This window comes from Manacus candei, unplaced genomic scaffold (assembly GCF_025592945.1).
Source record: "Manacus candei isolate 608988 ecotype Guabito, Panama unplaced genomic scaffold, ASM2559294v1 h1tg000008l, whole genome shotgun sequence".
Lineage (NCBI taxonomy): Eukaryota > Metazoa > Chordata > Aves > Passeriformes > Pipridae > Manacus > Manacus candei.
In genome coordinates this window covers 32,274,040-32,300,608 of record NW_026138056.1, presented here as the reverse complement: position 1 = coordinate 32,300,608, position 26,569 = coordinate 32,274,040, and the positions used below count along the sequence as shown (strand labels likewise).

General features: G+C 35.2%; 1 protein-coding gene across 1 annotated transcript in view; it reads left to right on the top strand.

Annotated features, from left to right (window-relative positions):
• Positions 1-26,569, top strand: part of MMP16 (matrix metallopeptidase 16) — a 169,826-nt gene that overhangs the window by 100,107 nt on the left and 43,150 nt on the right. The window contains exons 4-6 of the mRNA XM_051771598.1: positions 777-1,081; positions 20,323-20,484; positions 23,602-23,819. Of these exons, the coding sequence (XP_051627558.1) occupies positions 777-1,081; positions 20,323-20,484; positions 23,602-23,819 (685 nt within the window). The remainder of the gene's footprint in view (positions 1-776; positions 1,082-20,322; positions 20,485-23,601; positions 23,820-26,569) is intronic.

Genomic DNA, 26,569 nt, shown 5'->3' with positions numbered 1-26,569 from the left:
TATAATTTAGAAATAACTATGCTAGTAAACTTAACTTCAGTTCTGATGGGTTTTTGCCTTTCTCTTATGTGTGTCATGTAAGGAAGTAATGAAGACTGAAATTTCTGTTTAAATGCACATTTTTGTATTACCACATAATTTCTTCTATAAAATGATTTGTCTGATGTATTATACAGTTTTATAAAAGATTTAGAGATGTAATCAGATCATAAAAGGACATCTTAGCCTGTATTGAAGTCAAAAGGCTTTGTTTCTGATAAGAAATTATCTATCCAATGACAAATGCAAGAAGGCTTTGTGAATACTGGTTGGTGGTCACAGTATGGAGCTCTGCTTTTGTTAATGAACTTACTAAGAAATGAAAACTTCATTTAACTGAAAACATTTTTCTTTTGATCAGAAAGGACATGCCATTCTTTATGTGATGGATTCTAATTGTGGTCCAGGAGGTAAACAGTCAGTGGTTGATTAATCTGGTTATACCACTGTTAAGAATTTTTCATTTAAAAATATTTTTAATCTCCTAAAAATAAATTTTTTGTACTGCTGGGAGTAAGCTAGCTAACATAGAATAAGTTCTAGCATAAAGGGCTATGCAGATTGACACCATAATTTTGCACCAGCTGGTTCAAAAATACTCTTCTTAAAACATATAATGCCAGATTAGCACATTTTATTAAAAGTACAGAACTTATAATAATTAGGGGAAAATGTATGTTAGCAGTGTCACCACTCTGTTAAATTTAATCTGTGTAATGTTTCTCTGTTTCTTTCAGCATAAAGAACGTCACTCCAAAAGTTGGTGATGCTGAAACTCGTAAAGCCATTCGCCGTGCCTTCGATGTGTGGCAGAATGTAACTCCCTTAACATTTGAAGAAGTTCCTTATATTGAATTAGAAAATGGCAAGAGAGACGTGGATATTACTATAATTTTTGCATCAGGTTTTCATGGAGATAGTTCTCCCTTTGATGGGGAGGGAGGATTTTTGGCTCATGCATATTTCCCTGGGCCTGGAATTGGAGGAGACACTCATTTTGACTCAGATGAGCCATGGACTTTGGGAAATCCCAATCATGATGGTAAGAGAAGATTTAAGTTTAAACAAATAAGTGGCATGAATTTTTAGCTAACAGAAGTATTGCCATGCTACCCTGTCCCTAAAGACACATAGTTTTCTTTCAGAAGTTCACATTACTTTAGAAATATCTTCAGTTAATTGGTGTCTTTGGATCTGAGACAGAAGAGTATCTGTCTAAATGTAATGCAATATGAAAACGTGTTTTTCTTGAAAAACGCTGAATTCTTATTAGGAACATTTGTGTTCATTCAGATATTATACTGTTGAATGTTTGCATAAACTACTTTCATTTTGACATTTATTGCCATATAGATCTTATTTAGGTTTAGGGAAAATGTGGAATATTCTTTGACAGTGATATGAGAGGTTAAGAACAACTGCGGCTACCCACCAATACAGTACATATCAGTGTACATAAACCTAGTCTTCAGTTTTTATTTACGATGATGCAGTGGCAGCATTTAAAGGCAAGTGTTAAAGATACCATTCCAAGAGTAGAACTAGTGTTTCCCAAAAACTTTTGAATGTCTTTTGGAATTGTTAATTTGAACAAGTCCAATTTACTTAAATTGTACATTCTCCGTGGTCAAATAATTGGCTGCATAGTGCAGTTAACATACCTGAAATTTGAAAAATCAAGATTAAATATACTCTTTAAAGTTACTCTTCACAGAAATATAATCTGGCGCTTGCTGATCTCCAAGCTGATGTGACTAAATTTGTGCCTTTATCTAGGAATCCCAGTTTAAAACTAGCCTTTGCATCTCTGTAGAACAGTATGAAAGAAGAGTTTTTCTGTATACATATTCTGTGTTTGATGCTGTGACAGGTTTTGGTTCCAAACAGCTTCAGTGGTCCTATTAGATCTCTCCAAGCCTGTTACATAGAGTTTGTGAGAGTCTCTTCAGCAAACAATGGCACGCAAAGAAGATACAGAGATGCACAAATAGGATGTTTCTGTCGTACGAAAGATGATAGAGATGACAAGAATTATGGAACTGTTGTATTTCAGTGTTACGCTGAGTTTGTGAATGACAAGAGGATTTGTCTTATTCCTTTCCCTCTCTCACCTGAGATCTTCCAAGTAAAATTCAGAGCTTTTTATGTAGCAAGATTCGTAGCCTGGAGTTTGCAACAAAGCTTTAATGTAATATTTCAGGAGTATAAATACGGTAGGTATTGTGACTATTCCAATAGTGCAATGTTTCTGCTGTGCCTGAGTCAGTTGAAGCAAGAGCAATGTATGGCACTGTGAAAGCCCTTAGTTGTGGAATGGGTTCAAGAAGCTTTTTTCCTGTGAACCAAGCCCTAGATTCTTACTGAAGCAAAATCTGTGGTATTGCACAGGTCATGTTTGCCCTCTTCACACTTTTAGCTCAAAGGAGCACCAGTGGCAATCTTCTGTTTGTGCAGTTCAGATACGTAGTCAGTCACAATTGCAAGGGTAAATTAAGTTGCCTTTATGTGCCTCAGTTGGAGACCAACACTGCACATAATATTTTGTGGGTTTGGAGTTATTACTTCAGGCACTCAGGAAAATCTACAAGTATGTGTACACTGAAGTCAGGATATCAATTTAAATTGTGATAACTCTTTTGGAGCAGTTCCACATATGGATACTTGGTATGAAAGTGAGTGAACTTCTGGCTAACTCATTCTCCTTTAAGTTAAATAATTTTTATAGTGCAAAAGGGCACTCATGTCTCTATATGCCTTTTGAGGTTGAGTTTCGTACAGCAGTTTTCAAAAGATATTTCTTGTATTAATGAATTTTAAGATATCTTGAATGAAAAAATCAAGTGAAAGTAAAATGATACTATCTCTAAGACTGTTCTTTTATGTATCTTAGAACATTGAACTTTTATAATAAAAAGTTTTTATGAAGATTTAGCAAGAAGGTTTAATATGTATCATTGGAATTTTTTTCTGCAAATTTAATAAGTTATGTACTTTGGTGTACTAATATACTTTTTTCAGGGGCACATATTCCTGTTAGAATGGAATATTTACAGAACAAAGCTGGAAGATTTGTGCAAAATACACGATAGTTAAAATAAACATTTTAGCAATGCAAGTTCTCTAAAGAATTTTGGCAACTCTTAGTTTCATTGTTGAAATGGTATGAACTGTGAATTGTAGGTCATAGCTATTGTCCAAAGAAAAGTCTCTTGTCATTGTAACTCTAGAAATAGAAATATATGTGCATTTGATCTGTATATGCCTGTTTAACTGATTTGTGACTTCCAGTTATCAGGTAGGCCAGGTTTATCTTACTGTTTTGTTTAGGAATCCTGAAGGATCATCCAGAATTTATTTTTTTTTTGTGCCTGGACAAAATTTCCAGGTGGAAAAAAAAGACAAGCATGCCACTTGGGATTGACAGGAAAGAAAGACTTACAGCTCTCTTAGGCTTCATATCATTTTGAGCTGAGTCTCAGAGCACTGAAAAGCAGAAGTTTGAAAAATATATTTATGATCTTAGCTATGAGTCATTTTTCCCAGGTGAGTGTCATTTTCTTTTAAGATTCATTGCTCCAGTAGTCCAATAGTCACCTCCATGTAGTTTTATTTGAAATCCAGTAGAATGGGAAAAAGATTTGGTGATTTTTTTTTTATTTTTAAATTAACTCTCACCCCAAAAGGCTGATTTTCTCCGATTCCTCTTCTAGTGTTCTAGAGGTTTTAAAGCACAGAGTAACTTGGTTATTTATCAGAAAGAATGCAAAAATAAGACCCTCTTGAAAAGTTTTAGCCTCATTCTCCACCTTGTACTAGACTAATGAAAATGATTTACGTGCTGTCTACCTCAGACAACTTCTTGAGGTGCTTTCATAAACTGTTGTCCTTTTAAAAATAATTTTCATTCTAAATAAGTAATCATATATAAAGTCAATATTCTGAGTATATTTAATTTCTACAGTAATTTATCCTGACTTGCAGAATACTTCAGGGTTTTGTTGATTTGATGTTTTATTTCTTATCATGTGTGGTTGATTTTCTTGTGTTTTCCTTGTGTTTAATAATATTCTAGACTGAAAGGACAGTTGCAACAGAAATACATTATCAGCACAGTGTGTTGCTGCTTTCCTTTTTTCTCACTTCAGTGGCATGTTGTCTTATCAAACATGTCTTAGGAAGAGATCTGTACTCCTCCCTTGTTCTGAAGAATGAATAAGGCTTTTGTAGGAGTAAAGACTAATGGGGCTGTTGCTCAGGAAAAAACCTCCTGTCATACAATTTTATACTTGCAGACTTTCTACAGCGATATATTTCTTTTCTTTCATAATACCCTGTAAGCAAGTACAGCCAGTACCTCAACTCCAGCCGAGCTGTGGAGGTCTTTTCTCTGAATTTCCACCCATAGTGCTGCAGGTGATGCTACAAGTATTGGCTAGAAGGAAGGACAAGAGGCTTATCATCACAGGAAAGCAGTGGAAACCAGGACAGAATTTATTTTGGTAGGGAATGAGGGAGGTACTGGAGGATAAAACGTTCTTGGGGTTTTTTTGCATGGTTGGGAAATTGTATTCTTCAAATACTTTGTACAATGTGTATGTGTTGGTCTGTAGGTTTCCTTCAGTCGGCTGTCGTGTTCCTCTTGTTCTTTTATCACAACTACTTTTCAAATTGTTCTGTTGGAGTAGGCCTTTTCAGTAAAGTACAGTAGACTCCACTTCCTTTGTGATCTGCCTATCTAGACTTCAGTGTGAGATGACAACCTTAGGTTTGTAAATAATTTGGAACAGGATGGTTACTTCATATGGAGTATGTGCTCCTAGGCAGTCTCAGTTAAAACTCAGGTTATTCTGGTAACACTTGGCAACTATAGTAGAAGAAGAAACAATGTTCAGGAATAACCAATCAGAATGGCTAGGGTTGTTACAGGAAAATGTTTCATAAAATGTATACTTAAAAATTTAAAAATGGAAAGGAATAAACAGGAGATGAAAATAAAGTTACATAAATAACTATCTGAAAAATTGATACATTAAGAAAAACTTTAAATTCTTGTTTTCTTCTGAACTTAACAACTGTAAAGAAAAAGAAGAAAAAGGAAGAAATCTTAATATACCAGTCTTGAGGCTAGAGAAAGATTTCCTTGTTCCCATGACTCCAATCCATTTAGGTGATATATATTTTTCATATATAATTTTTTAATTCAAATTTTATGGACAATGAATGATGTCACAAAATCCAGAAAAGGACAATTACTTCTTCCTAAGAGTGGCAGTACTTTGGTGATATTGTATTATCAAAAACCTCAGCAGAAGTATTTTTCAAATATTTTCTTCAATGACAGTATTTCAAATCACTGTGATGAAATTCAAAGTCACTGCCAGGAAGGGGCTGGGATAGCTACTGTCTCTAAATTTTCTAGTAGCTTGCAGAAAAATCCTTTCTTTAGCCCTATCTTTCTGTATCAAAACTGAAAGGGGCATTCTTATTAGCCTTAGTGCATTGGTTTATCAAAATTGATTTCACATTTGTCTGACTACATGCACTTAAGTTGGTTTAAACCTCTTTAAAGCAGATATTTTTTCTGGGAAATTACTGAGTGCATCTAAACCTATTTAAGGGAGCGTTATACCAGTTTAAATTGAGAGTGCACTACTTTTAACTAGATTAGTTTAAGATTGACCTACTTACCTCAAGTGCAGCTTTTTAAAACAGGGTAAAATTTAGAAGTAGTGCTTGAGGAAAACAGGGATTTCTTGGGAGCTTAGTTTTCAAGTACCTTAGACATGATACCTGACGTACCAATTACTGGATAAAATGTGACCATAGAACTATGTCTTCCAGCAGCAGAAAATATTTGGCAAAAACTAAGTTTCAGTTCTCTGCAGATAAACACAGCAGATCAGTAGTGGTAATTTGATACTTTTATCTTCATATCATATCTACAAGGGAAATAGAAGTCAAAGTAATATATGTGATTTTTTTACCTCTGTAGCGAATTTACCAAGGCAGTAACTGTAGCATACTGAAATTCTTCAGAAAACAGTTCTTCCATCAAAGAACCTACAGTAGATAATAACAAGTAAAACAGAAGTAATAAATGGTTTTAGTGTACAGTAACATTTAAATGTAAGGGGAATATTACTGCAGAGTGCTTGTATACATGTGGAATATTTGTAACTTGTGTATACATAAAACTGCATCTTTGGAAAAACAAACCCAAAAATTCAGGAATTCATGGAGGGTTTTTGTTAACTGTCCAGCATTCAAAAATTATTCAAGTTTGCAGGCAATAAAAAGAAAACAAACAAGCAAACCTGTCACTTTGTACCATGCCATTTGTAGGTTGCCAAGTAAAAACTTCTTGGACCTGATGCAAATACAGTATCTAGTGTAATGTACTTGGACTCTAGTTAGTGCATAGATTGTGCTGTGGGCACTGTACTGGCAGCCAAGAAAAATTTATGAAAATTCTGATCTCTGAACTGCATAGATCAACTTGTAGTAAATTTTTTTGGCTGCCAGTGTGGTTGACACAGTGCAGGAGATATATGCTGCTGGAAATGTGAACCAGTGGAGTTGTGAAAACCATCTCCTAAGGGAGCTCTGTGTCTCGAACTATCCTCATGTCAGATGCTATGGTTATGTATGAAGGAAGCCAAGCATTTCAGATCAAAGGATTTATTAACATGACTTTAGTTTGATAAAGCATAGTACTCTTACTTAATTGATTATGTGTATTTTTAATAAGCACTTAACAATATCAAATTTGATCTGTAATCAAGAAGTGTTATCCTAGTTCTGTACTAGGATAAATGTGTATAAGATTAATATTTTATTTGAATTTTTATTGTATTTTACTCATGTATGTACTTGTAAACAAAGAGTTGCAAACATGGTTTCAGATCAAAGACTATCCCACAAAATATCCTATCTCCAGTTAATGACTATTAACAGATACATAAGGAAGAGAATAAGAGCAGGACAAACATATGGCAACAAAACCCCAGCATATTCCCTCTTAGCTTTCAATAGTCTGTGTCTCATTGAATTTCTGAGGCACAAGCCATATTTTTGTGCTTAATAACCTATGATGGATTTCCTTTCATGAATTGGTGTAATCTCTTTTTGAACTCATGCAAGCATTTGGTATCCACAACATCCTATGACAATATGTCTTATAGTTTAAGCAGATGTGAAATACTACTTCTTTCTGAATTTTGAACCTGACATTGATAAATTCATTTTAAGCAGATGGTTGTTCATATTGTGAGGAAGTAATTTTCTAATATTTTTATCTATTCCATTATATTTTATGTGTCATATCTTGTTTCCGGGATAATGAGACCGAGCCTGTTGAGTTGTAGCTTTGTTTACACGTGGTTGTAAGGTTAAGGAGGCACAACTTCTATTTTAAATTTGAACTATTTAAGTGCAATATTATAACATTACATAATGATGAAGATGCCAGGATAATATTTAGAAGAACTGTGCAAGTCACAGGCAAATGGAATATCGATTGATTCTCCTAATTTCACTAGTTTCCCTGATGTCCAATTTAATTTAGGAGTCAATTAACACAGATAATACTTTCTGTCACTAAAATGCAAAGCTTTCACTATTTAAAAAGCAAATGAGTCTTTCCCTGTCAGTAAGTGCATGCTGTGGTGATAGAATTAAAAAGGGTCAGTCTGTCCTCAAACTTCCCAAACCTTCCATGGATTATACTTGCTTGGTGTGCATGTACCCACCTATCCCATATACAAGATCTTACTTAAAATGGTAACTCTTAGATGTTCAGTGTCTGATGGATAAAATGTATCCTTGAAAATATGGTTATGGTATGCAAAGCTGTGCTTGAGAATAGAAAAATCCCTTTCAGTTATTGAAGAGATGGGAAATTATTTAAAAAACAAACAAAAAATTAAGAGCCCTAGCTGCTTGTGAAGACTCAACCATTGGATGTAGAAATATGCAGATAGGAGAAGAGGATCTGTCTGCTGGACTACACCTACTGGCTGGAAGCTAGATGATGGAAAGTGTTAACTGTTGGCAAGGTAATGACCTCATTTTTATATTTTTGGGGGAGTTTTTTTGCTTTCATGAAGCACCCTTTTGGCTTTGAGGAAAGCACTTCATTTGCATGTCATTGAAAAGGAAATCTGTTAAACACTGGCTGTCAGTGAAAGCAGTCTTGTGGATGAATCCAGCCCTATATTCTAGATGTGTGTTTAACTAGATGCTTTTCATACATCCCAGGGTCTATCAGGACACTATATTATACTCACAGTTTCCTTCTTGGCCTAAAATTGCCACATCCCCTATTATGCAAACAGAAAGAGAGGCTGAGGAATATGTCAGGAGGATTGACTTTGCAATAGTCTTAATTAAAACAATGGGAATGTAGACAACAACATGCATCTTACATTGTGCTTTCCGTGTCTACAGAAGCAAGGTGATATTTACACTGTCGCTCATTTGCCGGCGAGATGGTCGTGATACAGGCTGCAACCCAAAAAGGCAGCATAACCTGAGCCAAATAATTGCATATTGCTTCCATCACAGTGGAGGTAAACACAGATCGTTGCAAGCCTTTCTGGAGTATTTAGTGAAGTTGCAAACTCAGCTGTTCATTCAAACTGCAACTGTAGGTTGTTTCCCATGTACCAGGGCCAGCAGAACAAACTGCTTATGTTTGCCATCTGCCTCAGTTTGCGATCAGCTGTCCGATCTTAAACTGCTAATGAAAAGTGTTACAGCAGGCCTGGCTGACTTTGCATCGAAATAAATGAGGAAGGTTCACATTGTCTGTTGCATCAACTTTGCTGCCAAGGAAACATCTAGCTGAAAGGCAGTATGGGTCCTTGCAGACAGTTTTGGCAGCATTTGCACCTACATTCACTGAAAAAGAACTGCCGTTTGGGGTTTTTTTTTAGAGATGTCTTTGTCTCAAACAACTGTTTATGCAACAATGAAGTCAAGTTTATCTCCCAAAATGGATTAACTTAGTCAGACCCTCATATTAGTCTATTATGAGAACTGAGTTTACATGACGAAATTTAACTGAAAAATGTTTGTTAAAATTATTAGTAAGTTGAAACTAACAATGTTGGAGTTTTTGGGTTTGTTTCTGATTTTCTCTCTGCATTATGCTGGAGAAGACCATTGGGAAGGCATTTTTGCTTAAGCAAATAGATTTATTTTGAATGAGTCCATACATAAAATGTGGGCCAGCCTCTTCATGATTGTTTTTTCAACCTCACAACACCTCACATGTGAGGAATGACAAAGAAAAAAAGTAACACTGCACACATAACGAATAAATAAATAAATAAATAAATCCATGTCCTACCTTAATCTTTCCTCCTCTTAGAAAGAAGCTTAGAAGATTTTGAGTCCTGAATCTGAGAGAGCTTCATATAATTTTTATACATGTCAGAAAGTTATAGAGAAGGAGGGAAAAAAAAGAAAAAAATTAACATGTTCCAGTGCTTTTTTTGTCTTATCCTCGGTGCATTTTCATGTGTGCTCCATTAGCTTACATAAAGCAATATTTCTTTAAAATGTATGATACAAAAATAATAGTAATAAAACTAATGCTAATAATAAGAAAACTGCCTTATAAGCTATCAAATTTCACACTATAGATTGAATTTCAGGTTCTTGAAAGATTACTTACTATGGAGAGCTTGTGAAAAGCCATATCTCAAACATGTTTGGTTAAAAAAAAAAAAAAAGAGAACATTCCCTTTATTAGTGCACATAAATTGAAAAGAGTTCACAACATTAATTAATAGCTTGAAATGATTTATTTTTCTTTTCAGTCTGATCTGATAGTAGCAATAATTTAGGAAAGAGGCATTATCTATGAACCTCAAATTCTTCCTTTAAACAGAAAGTGACATTTCAGTCATTTAAAGCAGGCATCAGGCTTAGCACTCCAACTCTCATGTGATCCAGAGATCACCAAGTCTCTATTTGTTGCTACGACCACTTAATGGAGACTTTTTCACCAAGACAGCAGATTTAGGACATACCGAAGATGTTCTATAGGATATTATTACTGCACTGCCTTCTTATTTCTCCTGCCTTTTTAGGGACAAACAGAATCTGAAAAATCATGTTTCCAATTGATATGGATGTTGTCATGGTTTCCTGAGAGAATGAGACAAGAATTTTACAGTAATTACATATTTATTTATTAGTCAGAAATTTAATGGATTGTTTTTGAAAAAGTAGAAGAATGTAAGATAACCCTAAAATATAGGATAGTATTATATTTGACTTGTAAGAATAGTATAAGATTAACTAATGAAAGATTTTCTGCAATATCTACTCTCAAACCTAGAGAATAATTTGTGTTTTTCCTGACAATTCTTCACTTTAAAATGCCCAAACCATATGTTCTTGAGGGAAAAATGTTTTTAATCTATATTTAGACTCCTTCCTAACTGATTTGAGTTCCAATAGCTGGAAACATCTACAGCTTAAACATCAGGTTGGGGAAATAAAGATCAAAGCTGAAAAATCAAAAAGAACCATGCAAATTAAAAGAGCAATATTTTTTGTGCAAAATGTTTTCTGTTGGTGTTTGTTTGTTTTGTTGGTTTTGTTTGGGTTTTGGAGGTGTTTGTTTGTTGTTGATGTTGTGGTTTTTTGTTGTTTTTCTTTTCCCTAGTGGACAGATTTAAGTTTCGACTTCAGGTCTATGTGAATGCTTCCTGGTTTTGTACATATATCACTCAAGTCCATATCCTGTACTTCTATAATTAATGTTTTGCCACGGACTTAAATGAAAAGACCTAAATCAAAAGCCAGAAGACTTGAGGGGGTGGAATTAATCTGACCATATGTTGATGTTTATATCTGACTTAATCTCATGGAGTCCCCTTTAGAGTTAGAGGAGAGATATATTGCCTTCCTGGGTAAGGTTTGTTGCATCCTGAAGTGGATGTCTAAAATAAACTAGATGAATCATGTTCTGAAATACCTGTTTCTCATGTCTTGCTGTGAGGGGTGCAGGTATAGGCATTTGTTTTACAGTGTTGTATAGCTAGATAACTTCCACCAGTGATGTTGAATCATGCCATTTCAGATTAGAGGAGAACCAAAGTGATAAGTGCTTCAAAATAACTACCAACTGGGGTAAAAAGAAATCTGTCAGTCGCAGAAATGCCTGTTTTGGGAAGAGCTCAGTGTAGTACTCAGAAAAGGTAATTGCTGGTGTCAGCCATCTCCCATCTCTCTTGGTATGGCAGGACAAAGACTCTTCTATTGGTCTAAATATGGTATTTCACAAATAGGGTGCACCTCTGAATATTTGAATGCATAGCTGATAGTATGGTAATGTGTAAACATACTTTTAGTTTCCCATTTTTAAGAATCATATATAGCTCCTTTCTTACGATACAGTTTAGGAACTGATAGAATGTAAGTATGAGGAAAGGGGATTATCACTGAGTATTCAGGACACTGAAGATACATTAGTGACATGGAATTAATGTTGCTATCTTTACTCCAGCTAGCAGGGCTAGTGGAAGCAGCAAAAGTATTAGGGTCTGAGCTTCAGGAAGAGTTAGCAACTAAAATATAGATATATATCAACAGTCAGTCCTTAGCTGGTTTGAGTTTTTAATGATCACTTATGCTACTGCCAGGGCTGGCCATAGTGGCTGGCAGAGGTGCAGAGATAATGGTCCTGACATGCCTGTACGTGGAATATAGTGCCCCCAGTGACTCTGCACTCAGCTCCCTTCTTTCCAGTGGGAAGCTCTGGTCTGAAAACCATCAAACATGGGACCTCTGGCATTACCCCTTCTCCCTACCAGAGCCAACCACTGTCACCTCAGTCTGGGGTTCTGCTGAGCTCCTAACTCATAGAAGGGGAAGTTTGCCAGGATTGACTTCTGCCCTGGCTAACATTCTCATGTCCAGTCTTTCCTGCACTTTCGCAGGGGCAACAAACTCCTGCTTTCATCTTCCTCTATAAGCAAATTCTTTCATAGGCTTTCCTCTGCTGGGAGGCCCAGAAGCATGACTTAGCAGCCTGACCATCTTATCCTTTCCAGCACCCTTTGTGCTGTCCTCTGCAATCTTTCATCTTCGAGGCTGCCCCTCCCTGGCAGGTGCTCAGGCATCTCCGTGCCAACAAGTGCCAAGAGTCACTGGCGTCAAGCCCACAGTATTCTTCAAGTGCTAAAGAGGCTCACAGTGGTTCCTCTAGCTGTAGGAACATACAGCTGTATGGATATAGAATCATAGCATCTTAGCAGCAGATTATCCAATAGATCAGAGCATTTCATGTGAGTAAATTTTAACAAAGTAAAACCAAAGTAGCAGGTTTGTCTTTCTGTCACTTTTTCCATGTACATGATCCCCAGTTTGAAGCTGTCTCAATTTAAAATATGGTGCACACTTGGATAAGGTTTCTCTTTGAAGTCTGCAGACTTCTTAGAAAACACGTCAGTTTTTCAGATCAGAGAACTTCTAATGATTTTTTTCTTCTAATCTCTTTGCCAATTAGTATTCAAAATTCCCACTTCTTTTTATCAGCAGTCCAATGGAAAAAAAACAAAAACCAACAAATGACAAATCATCTTGACATTTTTCCTTAATATGAATTAAACAAGCAAAATAACAGTGAAGGAAGAATGGTTCATATAAAAAAATTCATATATATATGCACGCATATATATATACACAAACACACCACTATGTCACGTTCTCTTTAAAAAATCTGTGTTAAGTAGATACAATGATACGGTAAGAATAATGGCCTAGTTTTGATGGGTTTAATGTGAGTTAATTTAGAGGATAATATAATTGCTCTCAGTAGTTTAACTGACATGGAGTGAAAAAAAAAATCTGTGCAGAGAGCCAACACGAGGTTTACACATAAATGAAATGCTATGTGCATTCTATTGCAGGGATTTTGGTGTTCTATAGGACCTTTTCAGAGTTCTGAAAGGTGGTGAGACACTGGAACAGGCTGCCCAGAGAAGCTGTGGATGCTCCATCCCTGGAAGTGTTTGAGGCCAGGTTTAATGGAACTCTGAGCAACTTAGTCTAGTGGAAGGTGTCCCTGTCCATAGCAGGAGGGTTGGAACTAAGGTGGTCTTTAAGGTCTCTTCCAACCCAAACAATTCTATGATTTCTGCCCCATGGCAGGTTATGTCTGTTGTGAATATTTTCAGTGTGACTTTGACTTTGTCCTAGTATTTAGAAATATTTCTTCAGAGGTGGACACACAGGACATTTGGGCAAATGAAGACAAAAAAATCATCCATTTAAAACAAAAGAAGGTACGGTGTTAAAAAGCCAACACTTCAGCTGAGTGGCTTAGAGGCAAATTCTGCATTTGTTTTTGTCACTTGACTTACCCACAGGACCATGGAGGATAGCTGAGAATTGTATGATACACACTCTTTTCATGCACGTATCCAAATCTTCAATCTGAGCATGTGTTCATTCTCACAGCCATCAGAAAGAAGTTTTAAATTCTTCTCTAGTTTATTGTTTCTACTAAAAAACAAAAACAGAAACAAAGAGAAGACAGAAAAGAGAATAAATAGATAAGGCTGCTGCAGTATTTGCAGCATTTGTAATTGCATTGGACTACTGGGAAAAAAAATAGCATAAATGTTATTTAGCAACAAGGGTAATGATCAATATATTTTGAAACATTTTACTATCATGAACTTGCTGAAATAAATTAATTTGGAAAGGTCTTTTCTAGCAAAATGCAAAATTCCATCATAATTCAAATTTCTTTAAGATAGTTATTATCTAAAGATGACCATGACAACATTCAAAATGAAACTTTTCAGTCTGTTAATCAATATGAATTTATTACTAATGGAATGAAAGTACCATTTGAAAATAATATACAAATTCAGTAGTGGACCTGAGTGATGAAGTTGTTCTCAGGAGCTAGAAATTCAACATAGATGTAGGGATTTTTTTAGTTTGCTAGGTTCCCTGTCACAGCAGGGTTTCCTCAAAGCATGAAATAAAGCCATAAGCATTTTATTTGCAGAAGGAACACATACCATCATATTGATGCAAGCTCTCATGTCTTCTTTACATCCCCTAGGAGCGTCTCCAACTACTTCTCCTTTTGGAAAAGTTGATATTGATTCACTAGTCAGAATAGTTTTCAAGTTTTTCAGCACTAGTGATTGAAACTGTGAGAAACAAAGTAGAAATATCCTTATACCCATGCCTTTTATAGAAAGAAAATTAAAAATACGTAAAGTAATTAATTCCACCCATATCAAGCAATTTACTAGGAAGTTATAGAATGTACTTGGTAACAGATCTAAGTAGTAAGGCAGAAATTCTTACCTTTTGCATGTCCTTGCCTTCCAAAGCACAGGCTGATCTGTATTATAAAAGAACGTGGTCTTCTGAATTCTTCTAAATTGTGCCCACAATATGCAGAAACAGTTAAACACTGTCAGGAAGGACATACACACTTCTAAACTCACATGTCCTCTTCACATCTCATCAATGATCTGAGTCACCTGAGGACAGTGTTTCTCTGTAGGAATATGCCCTTTTCAAGTTTCAAGCAAGTAAACTTAAATTTCACACTAATCTGTTCATCTTTTTAGAATAGAATAGGGTATCAAAAATATACTCATATCGTTGTAGGTATTCTCAATTGTACACAGAGTAATTAGTACATACTTTGTCTGTACCTCCCTCTGTTTCTGCATATATACCTATGTCTTCTTGAAAAGATTTTATTGTGTATGTTAGTGTACGTAATAATAGAGTGAAAGAAGACATTTTTATGTCATTGTCTTTTGTCACAATGAAAAAGCTAAATTTATAGATATATTATTGAAAAATTATTGTTTAAAATACAGTGTGTAAAAAGTAGATGCACTAAATTCATATAGAAAATGAATATACATTTTTATTTAAACCCACAAAAAATTAGTTTAACTCTTCATTTTTCAGAGCTGCTGCATCCATCTTTTAGAAAAACTTTCTTTCCAAAATAACCACCAAGCTACTAAATTTTAGTGCCAATGGCAGAAGTCTGAGATAATGTCAAGCAACTATATATGATTTCTTAGACTGGAAAAAGTTGCACCTTTATTTGGGTAAGAGTATGCCTATGATTTATATTTAGGTCCATGTATACTCTCAGTATAGCATATATATACATATATTGTGCTTATGTAAGTGCATATGTAATGTATATACTCAGTTCCACTGTATTGTAATAAGGTCAGAAAGAGAAAGAATCTTCTTTTATTACTGACTGTTGAAATAGCATGTTCAAATTCTGTGCTGTCTGGAAAGGATGGGAATAACAAAGATACAAAACTTTTTTTTTTTCCACTTCTCTGTATGCTTTGTAGAGTAAGAACCTTACTCTAGAGTTTGTGATATTTTATTTGGTAGAGATTATCAGCATTGGTTCGATGAGTCAAATGGGGGTACAAATGAACAGAATAATGAAAATGCAAATTCTGAATACCTCTAACAGAAACTTATGGATAGTATGTGTGTGTAATATTTCTGATTAGATGTGAATTTGCCTTTGAAGTACTGACTTGTTGATAATGGGACTGTAAAAGAAGTTTTTCTTGTGCAGATTTGCATTTCAGATTTATGTGGATTTAATTGGAAAATATCTATTTGCATCACCTGAAAAATGAAGTAAAATAGACTTTGGAAGGAAGAGTGTATGTGTGTAAAACATCTTTGTATTTTTACAGTTTATTATTTGAAATTCAGTTTCTAGATTTTTTTGTTTTTTTCTGGATGGAGAAGTCTTCAAAATTGAGGTCACATGTTAAGACACTAGGGTATTGCTTTTATAAATTGAACTCAGGTACCATAGAATGGGAATTAATATCTTCAGACCTAGGTTTTCTTGATAGCTTACTATGGACAAACATATTAGCTTTGTTTATCTGTAGACATGAAAAATAGCGTATATATTACCTACAGGGAAAAGTTTCCCCATACAACATACTCCACAGTGCTGGCTGTTGAATATTTGATATAGTAATACATATTTATATTCTGGAGTCTGGGCAGTGCTTGAAAAGTCAGGCAGATTTAGTACCTAAAATAGTTTAGAGCCTCAGAGAAAAGTGTCAGTATAAAAATAATAATTTTGTCTTAGTTTTTACACACAGTGTCTTTATTTTTTCCCTTGTGAAAACAAATTTGAGATAAAATAAGAAAAAAAAATCACAATCTTTTTGAGCTTACAGCCATTCTATTCCAAATCTCCATGCTAATGGAGAACACAAGAACAGAGATGCACAAATTTCGGACTTGTGAAACATGTTTTCTAATATTTTTGTACTACTCTGTCGATAAATACAAGGTGTAACTGAGGCTATTCACAAAGAATATTCACCATTGTATATCCTTCAGTGGCAACTTTTACTTTAAAAATCATCAGAGTCATATGGATTTTAACTTTGTTACTCTCAACTTGTTTGTGGTGGTGCTTCATTTTGCTGAGTGGACTGAAATATGTGTTTCTACTTGGATAATGTATGCTGAAATATAGAATCTTTTGGGACTCTCTCCTTCAATGATGGGGACTGAAAATGTAAAAAGTACCCAATGTTAATAGGATAACAAAGCTAGCCTGAGCTGGTATGAATGTTTACTTGCCTTTACATTCCTTCATCTTACTATGAGTACTGGCCAAGGAACTGAAGTTGGCCTGCTATCAACCTTGCAGTCACAAGTACACTTCCATGCAGTCCTGAAAGAGCCAGCGAGCACTTAGGGTTGTCCTGCTCTCTCAGTAGTTTGTTACAGTAATGTCGAGATGCTCAGGGCAAGTCTGCTCCCTAAAGCAACGCTGGCCTCAGTAATTGTTACCTGATTGGAGAAATCTAATCGTATGCACAGAGAGAAGAATGGAAACTAAGATAATAAGGTCCTACCTGCATTGGACTCACATCTTGAGCTAGTTTAAATTGAAACCTCAGTTTCAATGCATTAAGTTATTTGGGTCAGTTTAAATTCAGGATGCCCTGAAGACAATCATGACTCTTGATGGAAATTGTTGTGAATAATGGGGCTATTTGACTACAAGTAGAAAATATGTTGCCTGTTAAATCATTGTCACCCCAGGCAAGAATATTATGCTCCTAGCTCTTTCCTGTGACCTTCTCCCTTCCCCCTTATTCATTCGCTCAAGGGCTACTCTGCCTTTGCCACACTTAATAGCTCCCCTGATGGCTGAAAGTTGCATTGCATGGGGTGGAAATAAATACTGAATCCAGAGGAACAGTCAGATGCTGAATGTAATGTCTTTTTTTTTTTTTTTTTTAAATTTTTACATAATCTCCCCTATTCAAAAGGCAAAGGGAGAAAGTCACACTAAGAAACAGCCAGCCCTTGCATAATATCTGTTATCTGACATGGTCCCACTGTCATTTGGAAGCACTACTCTAAAAGCGCTCTACCATATGCTCGTTATCTCTGATCCCAGAAGGAAGATATACCAGTATCTGAAAGTGCTGTTTATTTATTTCCCTGTTACTGTGTACTTCACCTTTCAAAGTCAACATGGACCAAAACACAGAAATTCCTGGAGATCTGTATGGGGAATCAATAAGGACTGATAACCAAAGAATATATTAATTCTTCACGCATTGCATAACTGGTACAAATAGAAGCAGTAGACTCTTCCAAGACTGTTTGTTAACCGTGGTTTCTTGAAATTTTAGAAAGTATAACAAGTTAAGTTCCCAGGTGTCCTGCCTCAAATAGTAGAGGTTGGATTCCGCATGTAAAACACTTTTTGGTCTACTGATACTAACGAGCCTAATTATAGTGGTAGAATAAATACTATTAATTAAAAACTATTTGAAAATGGTTCAGTCAATACTGTGGCCAACTTATGAGTGCAATTTTTAATATAGGACTTAGACTACTTAATATTCTTAATTATTATTTAGGAAGCATGGGTCTAGGAGGCAAATTTGCCCATCACAGGTCTGAAAAGCAAAAGAAGGTTGCTTCCTAAATATTTGAGTTAATACCAAGGAAAGAAATATTGCATTCTAATAAACCCAGTTTAGAACTCTAACTTCCATAAAATGCAGAAAAGAATGGAAACATAATCTGAGACATGTTGTCATAGTACAATAGTTATAGTATAGTAGCATGTTCTTTCGTGTCTTTTCAGTTTAAGCCTATGATTTTTTCAAAATTACGTTAATTAGTCCATTATTAGTGCAGAATGAAAATCTTTACAGAATTCCTTCTGTGCGTCACTTCCAGTGCTGAGGTTAGCTATAGAAGCTGAGGATTATTCATATGAGATGATGTCAAGATCAGCTTTGTTTGCATATAAAAGGGCAGATTCAGACATCGAGACTCTTTGTCACCAGGACAGTCAAGCTTAGCAAACCTATTGCAACAGCACATTGAGAATCTGCTTTACTATAAAAAGAACTGCATCTAAGAAAAATACTGTCATAAAACATTTCATCTGGAAACCATATAATTATAAATGATAGGATAAACTTCTCATTTCTGGAAGCACATTATGTCACATTACTTTCTGAAAAATGTGATTTTTCTGCACAATTACATTGAATAAAAGATCAAGAACATTTCGTTTTCATATTTCCATATTAAGAATGAGAAGGTATGAAAAGACTCTGTGAACTAAGCAGAGTCTTACTTGTGTCTGTTTTCATGCTTTTATTCAAACATTTATTTTACAAACATTAGCATGGCTCCATACATCATGAAGTCATCTACTGCCAAGTGTTTTCTCTTTCATATGTACTTGGGAGAAAGTTTATTTATTCATGTCAACAAGAGAAAAGACTTTAACAATGGAAATACTGTCAACTATGTCCTCAAAGTTCTGTAACATATATATGCATTTTTTTTTTGCTAAATTCTTCTTAATATTATAACTATTAATATTATAGTACTTCTAGATCAAGTGCCAGCAGTGGAAAATAACTGTCTATCCCCAAAGGATTTACAGAATATAGGACAAGAGTTAGCACTGACCATTTTGTTTTTCCAATTTGCGACTACCAGGCCACAGTATAGGCTTTTAATTATTTATATTTTTCTTTCAACAAGAAACTACCTACTGTGGGTGGCACCAATTTCCTTTGGGTCCAGCCATCTAACAGTTAGATGGTCAGCATAAGCTGGTAATCTAGAGTATTTCTCTTGTCAGTGGGACAGGATCACACTTCTGGAGGATCGTTCCTCCCATCCATAGGCGGTGAAAATGAGCAATATTCTGGATGTGACCCTTTCCAGCTTACTGGAATCTTTCTCCCGATGTAAAACATTTTCCCAAAGTCTCGTTTTGTGACAAGTTGACTACAACGAAAGACTCATAGAAAGATATGCAGAACTAAGTCGTAGATAAGTAAAAATAGACAGAAGTAATACCATAGAGGCCCAGCTTTGAAACTCTTTTAGAAACAATCTTATTGGCTTTGATTTGTGTTTGCTTCACAGAGTGCCATAATTCTACTGCCAAATCTTCCAGTTGTGTCAAATACCCTATAATAAAAAATTTAAAGATACTTTTTAGAAGGAAATAACAAAAAAATTAAATTGGTCTATTGTTTGGTTTTTTTAGTCCTACAAAAATAAAAAGATTCTAGTACTTAAGCAAGCAACTACACTTATAAGGGAATTGCACAATGAAATATATAAGGACATCCTATTTTAAGAAGAATAGCACAACACCCATATTTTCCTCATTAGGATTTCAGTTACGGTTATTCAGAAATGGACAACATCAACAGATATACAGCAGGGGTCTGATTACAAGTGTTTGGATGACTAAGTTCCCTATGGAGTTTGTCCTAAATAGGTAGTCCTCGGTTTGTGAAGTTTAACACACAAAGCAAGGATATTTTCCTTTCAGAACTATGTCTTAATGAAAGCATTTCTAGTCAGGTTCACTGCAGCATCAGCTTCAAGTCAGAAATTGCACACAAGCCTAGATGTGAGCTATGACACTTGAACCCTACACTTACAATGTGCATCAGTTAAAAAAGTTTATGGTGTCTGTAACAGCATCATACATTAAAAAATAATGTTTTCCTCGTTTAAAAAAAGAAAAAAAAAAGACAAAACTGCTTTTGCTGCCACATTATCCTTTGTCTCCTTGCTCATCTATTAATTATTAAGCATTACCTTGTGAAATTCAAATTCAGTGAAAATGTCTTGCAAGTGCAGAGCCCTCCACATGTGTTATTTCTGTTAATATGTTTATGGTTTCAAAGGTTTTTTTTCCTTTTCTTCTCTTCACAGGAAATGATCTCTTTCTAGTTGCGGTGCATGAACTGGGACATGCTTTGGGCTTGGAGCACTCTAATGATCCCACTGCAATCATGGCTCCATTTTACCAGTATATGGAAACTGACAACTTCAAACTACCTAATGATGATTTACAGGGCATCCAGAAGATATATGGTATGTCATGCTTTAATTAGACAGTGCAAGTGTTTCGCTTCAGAACACCTTTGAGGTCCTCCGACTGTCCATATCACTTCTCCAAAAGAGTTTGTTAGTATGGACTGAACCAGTCATTGGGCCAGAGTCCTCCTTGTGAGTAGATAATCCAAAGATTTTGGTGAAGCTATCTTACTTTGTTTCTGTTCGCTGTTCACAACTTGCATTCAAATTTGCACTCATCTGGAATAGTAATTTTAAATGTTAAAAAAATCCATAAAGAAAATATTTGCAAAGGGATTCCAAACTATAAAAATATTAAGAAATACAGGCCTTTAACTATCATGAGCTTATTTGTACAGGAATCCAAGCTCATATAACTGGATGAATTGATTGCTTTTCAGTTTATAATTTAAAATGCAAAACAGTCCCCTGGCTGTACAAAGTCTGAGGTCCCAGAAAAACCCTTTCTTGTGATTAATATAACAAATTGATCTCAAAATAATGCTATCACCAGTGCAAGATTTTGAGCTACCTAGAAGGAAAAAAAAAAGCCTACTGCTTTAAAATATATTTAGGTTTTTCATGGCCTGATATTAAAGACACATGATGTAAATAAATTCTGCATTTATTGAATTCCATTTGACAAGGTAATTGAAAATTAAAAAAAAAAAAAGGCAAAACAGTAACATAATTATGATTATAGGTTAAATGTAACACTAACTGCCGTATTACTCCCTTAAATTTCCAAAGACATAGTTTTGGGTTTGGTTTTAAAGACTTTGATTCTGTTGGTATATGTTAAATATTCTGGTTTTTCCTTTAAAAATATATTTTATTTTTCTCTCCTGTAGTGAAAAATCTGTGGTATCTCTATGTTAATACTCTGTATCCAGTACATATCATTTGCTTAATATTCCTCAATTAAATTTGTATTGGATTCAATTTTGTACTCTCAATTTATTCTGCTTGAAGGTTTGTCATGTTTATCTTGAATATTTTCAAGGACATTCCTTTTTTAGTTTTACTACTAGAAAGTACAACTATTATCATGTAGAATTACTGTACTACTAATTAGAACTCTGCAGCATCCACGGTGTTTTATATTAAAAAGATTTTTAAAATATCATACAACAAGCACAGATATTTACTTCCATAAAGAATAAATAGCAATTTCAAAATAATTGGCTGATCAAGCAAACAAAGCTTTTTTTTCCTCTGTGATTAGCTGGAAGGAAGGTTGTTTCTCATGACCTCATAAGTTGGTAGTCTAGACTTAAGGGCTAGACAAGAATACTTTGCTGAAAACTAGCTGCTAAGCTCTAACAGCTGTGAGCTATACATTAGGAGAAATGTGTTACCCCTGGGAAGTAGTATCTGACATCACCACCAAATGGCATAAAAAAATTTGGTTTGGGGTTAAAAACTTTCCAACATGAGCTACTGCAAAACTGATTCCTTTGCTCCCTTTAAAATCAAAAGGTGATCTGGAATCATATGCCTCAATAAAAATGTCACACCTATTAAAATAATTACTTTGGTCTGCAGTATTCCTTGAAACACCATTATTAACTGTAAATTATAAATGTCACAAGTCTTAAAATTGTGAATAAAATAAATGCCTTATTAAATTGTATGACAACCAGTTGGCGAGTTTAAGATTTCCATGCACAATCCATCTTGTTCTTTTAAAAGTTTGTGTTTTTGTAAAATTCTCAGAAATTCAAATGCTATTTATGCAGTTTTAGAGTAGTCTTACTATTGAAAAGTATTTCTGAAGCTGGTGGTGCAAATGGTTTTTATTTTTTGAAGTCGAAATGTATTATGTGTTTAAATTATTTGGAGAGAGGCTTGAACAGAATGAACAAAATGAAAGTGTTCATCTTGTTTCCAGAAATCTTACTGATCCAACTGAAACTTCCTCTTTTTGTACGTGAAAAATATATTTAAATATTATTTGTAAATGTAGAAAGAGAAAAATATTTTCAGTACACCCATTGCAAGTCATTCAGTATACAATTAGGATTATGATCAGCATCTATCTAGGATGCCTTTTGACTTTCAGGTAGAGAAATTATGAGTGGGATTCATATTTATTATGGAATTATTTTACCTGTCATTAAACTCGGTATATCATAATAGACAATGTATTTGGAAGAAGAAAAATGTTTCAAGATTGCTCTACAGAGTTTTAGTTTTCCACTTTGGTTCTTTTAAATTCATTTATCTGCAAAACAATTCCTTTAACTACCAGGTATCTAGCTTTTTAAGACTTATTGGGGAAAAAAGAAAAAAAAAAGAAGTAATTTCAGAATATTGAAGAAAATATGTGAATCATGGAGGTTTTATTTATATAGATGCCTAGAATTTGAGATCCAATTTTAAGAGCTCTTATATATACAGAGGGGGCTTTGGGAAAACTGGGAATGTCTTGTCGCTAATGAACATGACATTACTTGGTCTAAAAATTTGGTCCGTAGTAAGTGTCAGGTATGTTACATACATACATGTATGAATTGATGAGCATAAGCTAGAAATAAGAGTTGAAAATCTATTGACTGATGATCATAATAGTAACAGGATTTTTGCTTTCATTTATTTGTACAAGTCCCAGTGATTCTGTTATAACAGGTCTTGCTCGGTTGATAAATAATGTGCTTTGAACTCATCTGAAATGATGGTGGGCTAAGCATCCTTGGCAGCTTTTATGGGAATATTGTTCCAATAAGGAAGATCCCGGACAGTGAAAAGTAATTGTTTTCCTTTATTTTGGTAGTCATTCTTTATACCCTTTATAACCAGTGCTTGGCTGACCACTGGAACAGGCTCCTCAGGGAAGTGGTCACAGCAGCAAGCCTGTCTGAGTTCAAGAAGTGTTTGGACAATGCTCTCAGGCACATGATGTGATTCTTGGGGTGTCCTTTGCAAGACCAGAAGTTGGACTCAATGATCATAATGGACCCCTTCCAACTCAGCATATTCTATGATTTTACAATTTAATAACATCAGAAAGCTATATTAGGTCACTTTTTCATTCCCCTTTCACTGCAGGTTTTGCACTGCTTACAGCTGTTTTTTATTGTGTATTTTTCCTTTGAGTGGGCATGTATGTTACATCCTGCTGCTGTGTTTTTAAAGGTCCACCTGACAGGATTCCACCCCCAACCAGACCTCTGCCAACCGTGCCCCCACATCGTTCAGTTCCACCAGCAGACCCACGAAAGAATGACAGGCAACCTAAACCTCCCCGGCCACCCACTGGTGACAAACCTTCCTATCCTGGAGCCAAACCTAACATCTGTGATGGGAACTTCAACACTCTGGCTATTCTTCGTCGGGAAATGTTTGTTTTCAAGGTAGGAGGCTGTGAATTTTTCAATATTAGATCAAATGTCTACATTTCTCTTTTTTTTTTTTTTTTAAAGCAAACTCTCATTCATCACTACTCTGCTTTCCCTGTCTGTTCAGTTAGAAAGTTCAAGAAAGAAATTAAAAAATAAACATACACATGGCTTAAACGTCTATCAGGGGACTGCTGTAATGTTCTATTTTAGGAAAATACCCATGTCAGCAGAAACTGTAATGCCTCAAAATGTAAGGGTAAATAAATGCTGCGTATTATGGAGGGATAAAAAGGGCAAATCAATTCATGAATAATAGGGGTGATTTTGTTGGGAATAGAGCCACATCCCAACATGCAGTGTCTTTAACACTTGGGTTTTTTCCCATGAACTATAATTTTAATTTTACAATTAGATCTGTCATTTACAAAGGAAGTTTGTCATTGTATTGTGGTTGCATTGAAACCACAATATCTTAGTGAAGGTCTTTGCCACTAAATTCCTATTGTAAATATGTCATTGTTTATTTCTATTCATCTTCTTGCTCTGAGCTGAAAATGTGGTATATACAAAAAATTGAAATAAACAAACTGAACTGAAAGGCAATCTTTTAATAGAAACACTTTGCTAAGACTCATGGACATCAAAGCTATCTTAGGGGGACGATCTGCAGCATGGTTTCCAGAAGACATTGAATGTTGAAGAATAATTATAGAATCACTATTACTCAGTCTCGTAAACCAATTTGCTGACAGGTAGTGTTGTGCAATTATTCAGAAACACACAAGATAATCTGTTTTTTTGAACTAGCAGTGTGTCATATTTGCTTAAGCAATGGAAAGTGTGGGATGTTTGTTTTGCAAATATATGATCGGATCCTTTTTAACTTCAATATTATAGGTAGACAAAAAGGGCCTTTCATATGAATAGATAACACTTTTCTTTTCAGCAATAGTGTAAGTGCAAGGGAAGGGCAATGTATTTGTCCCAAAACATGAAGCTCCCGGTTCAATCGTTTTTGTTTTTCCCTTCTGATAGGACCTATTTTTTCCTTATGTGTTTTCTTTGTATATAACCTATCTCACTAGATAAATCTTATTACACAGGCTTTCAATTTCTATATACCTATAAAAAGCATGTACAAATAGCTTTGCATGAATTTGTTCAAAATTATTGAGCTACCTTCACAACCCAATGGGCAGGAAACATTTTTTTCCATAAACAGCTAAGGATTTTGCCAGCCTCGGGCTGACAGCCCATTCCATTTGAATAGACGGTATATTGTCAAACGCTGGGAGGTCCTGAACCATCAGTCTTTTTATGACTAAAACTCAAAGGTTAAGGAAGAACCTAATTTTCTACCTTGACATTAAACAGGATATTAAAATACCTACTTCAGTCTCATGTCATCCACCTCAAGAGCAATAGAACATATTCTCATTTAGTTTAGACATAAATCAATAAATTGTGAAATGCTCTTCCACTAGTACAAAATTTCCTGTCTAGCCAAGTCTGTGTTCCTGGATAAATAGATACACCGCCATTACTAATCACTCTTTCCTATTCTGATTGAAAATACAAATTAAATGATTACTGTTTACTGCCTTAACATCACATATTTACTATACATTTTGTATGCTTACTAGTGTGCAGACTGCATTTATGTTCCAAAATCTAAATTCCATTCATAATCCATACTGTAGTGAGGCAACATGATAAAAATTTCTCAGAGAAAAATGGCTAGTCGCAAAACGTGTACAGATTTTATGTATAAAGTCTGACTCTCCAAAATGAAGTTGCTGAAATCATAAAAGCAATGTGTTGGGAAGGGAAGTAAGAGGTCACCTTTGCCCTGGTTATTTTCTCTAGGCTCTCACAGTTCCTGTTTTCTCCTCAGGATACCTGGGAACATGGCAAGGCACGCCTTGGGTTAGTGTGTTAAGCAACTGAGCTTACCTAAGTATACCAATCTTGGCTTTGTAGACTGTCTTTGAATGCTTGAGTTAATAAGCCTTAACTCTCTTGCCTGTCCATTAATTTGCTAATGAAGATTTTTGTCTGCTAAAGGATTTTCATTACATGTTTGAGATTTTTTGGGGTAAGGAAGGGGCGATGTATAGGCAGGCGTATGACAGGAGCATAAAAGAAGTTAGAGAAGTCAAGAGTTGTCGGTAATTTTCAATTTACCTTGCAGAATCCTGGGGATGGGGGGTTGGTTATAAGGAAAAGTTCAGCATGTCAGACTGTAGCAGAAACAGGAGGAATTAGTTCTCAGGTGGTATAAACAGAAATAGGGACTGAATACAGGGAAAGCATCCAGCAATGGAGGAAGCAATGCTGGAGGTTCTGTGGTCTGTCACAACAAAAAAAAGCAAACCAAAACCTCTTTGCCCTTGCCCCTTAACACTAGTGCAAGGATAGACTAGGAAGGCATGAGTGATGGGCTGAGAGCCAAGTATAGAGAGGTGGAGAACAGGGGATTGATGACAGTATGGTACCAGGTGGAAACAATTAAAGAAGAATTATGACCTTCATTGGAAGAATTATTGCTGGATATTTCCCAGATGAGTTAAATGAATAAAGTTGGAGTCTAATCAATTGAAATCCTTTCCTTTCTTTGCCTTTATCCAGAGGTCTTTAATTATTGTCTAGTGGCAGATTTTATTGCCTTCTGAATGGCATGTATGCCATGTACCAGTTTCATGTTGAAAATAGCCACTTCTTTATCTCATGGGCAAGTCTCAAGCTCAGGAGCTCAATTTATT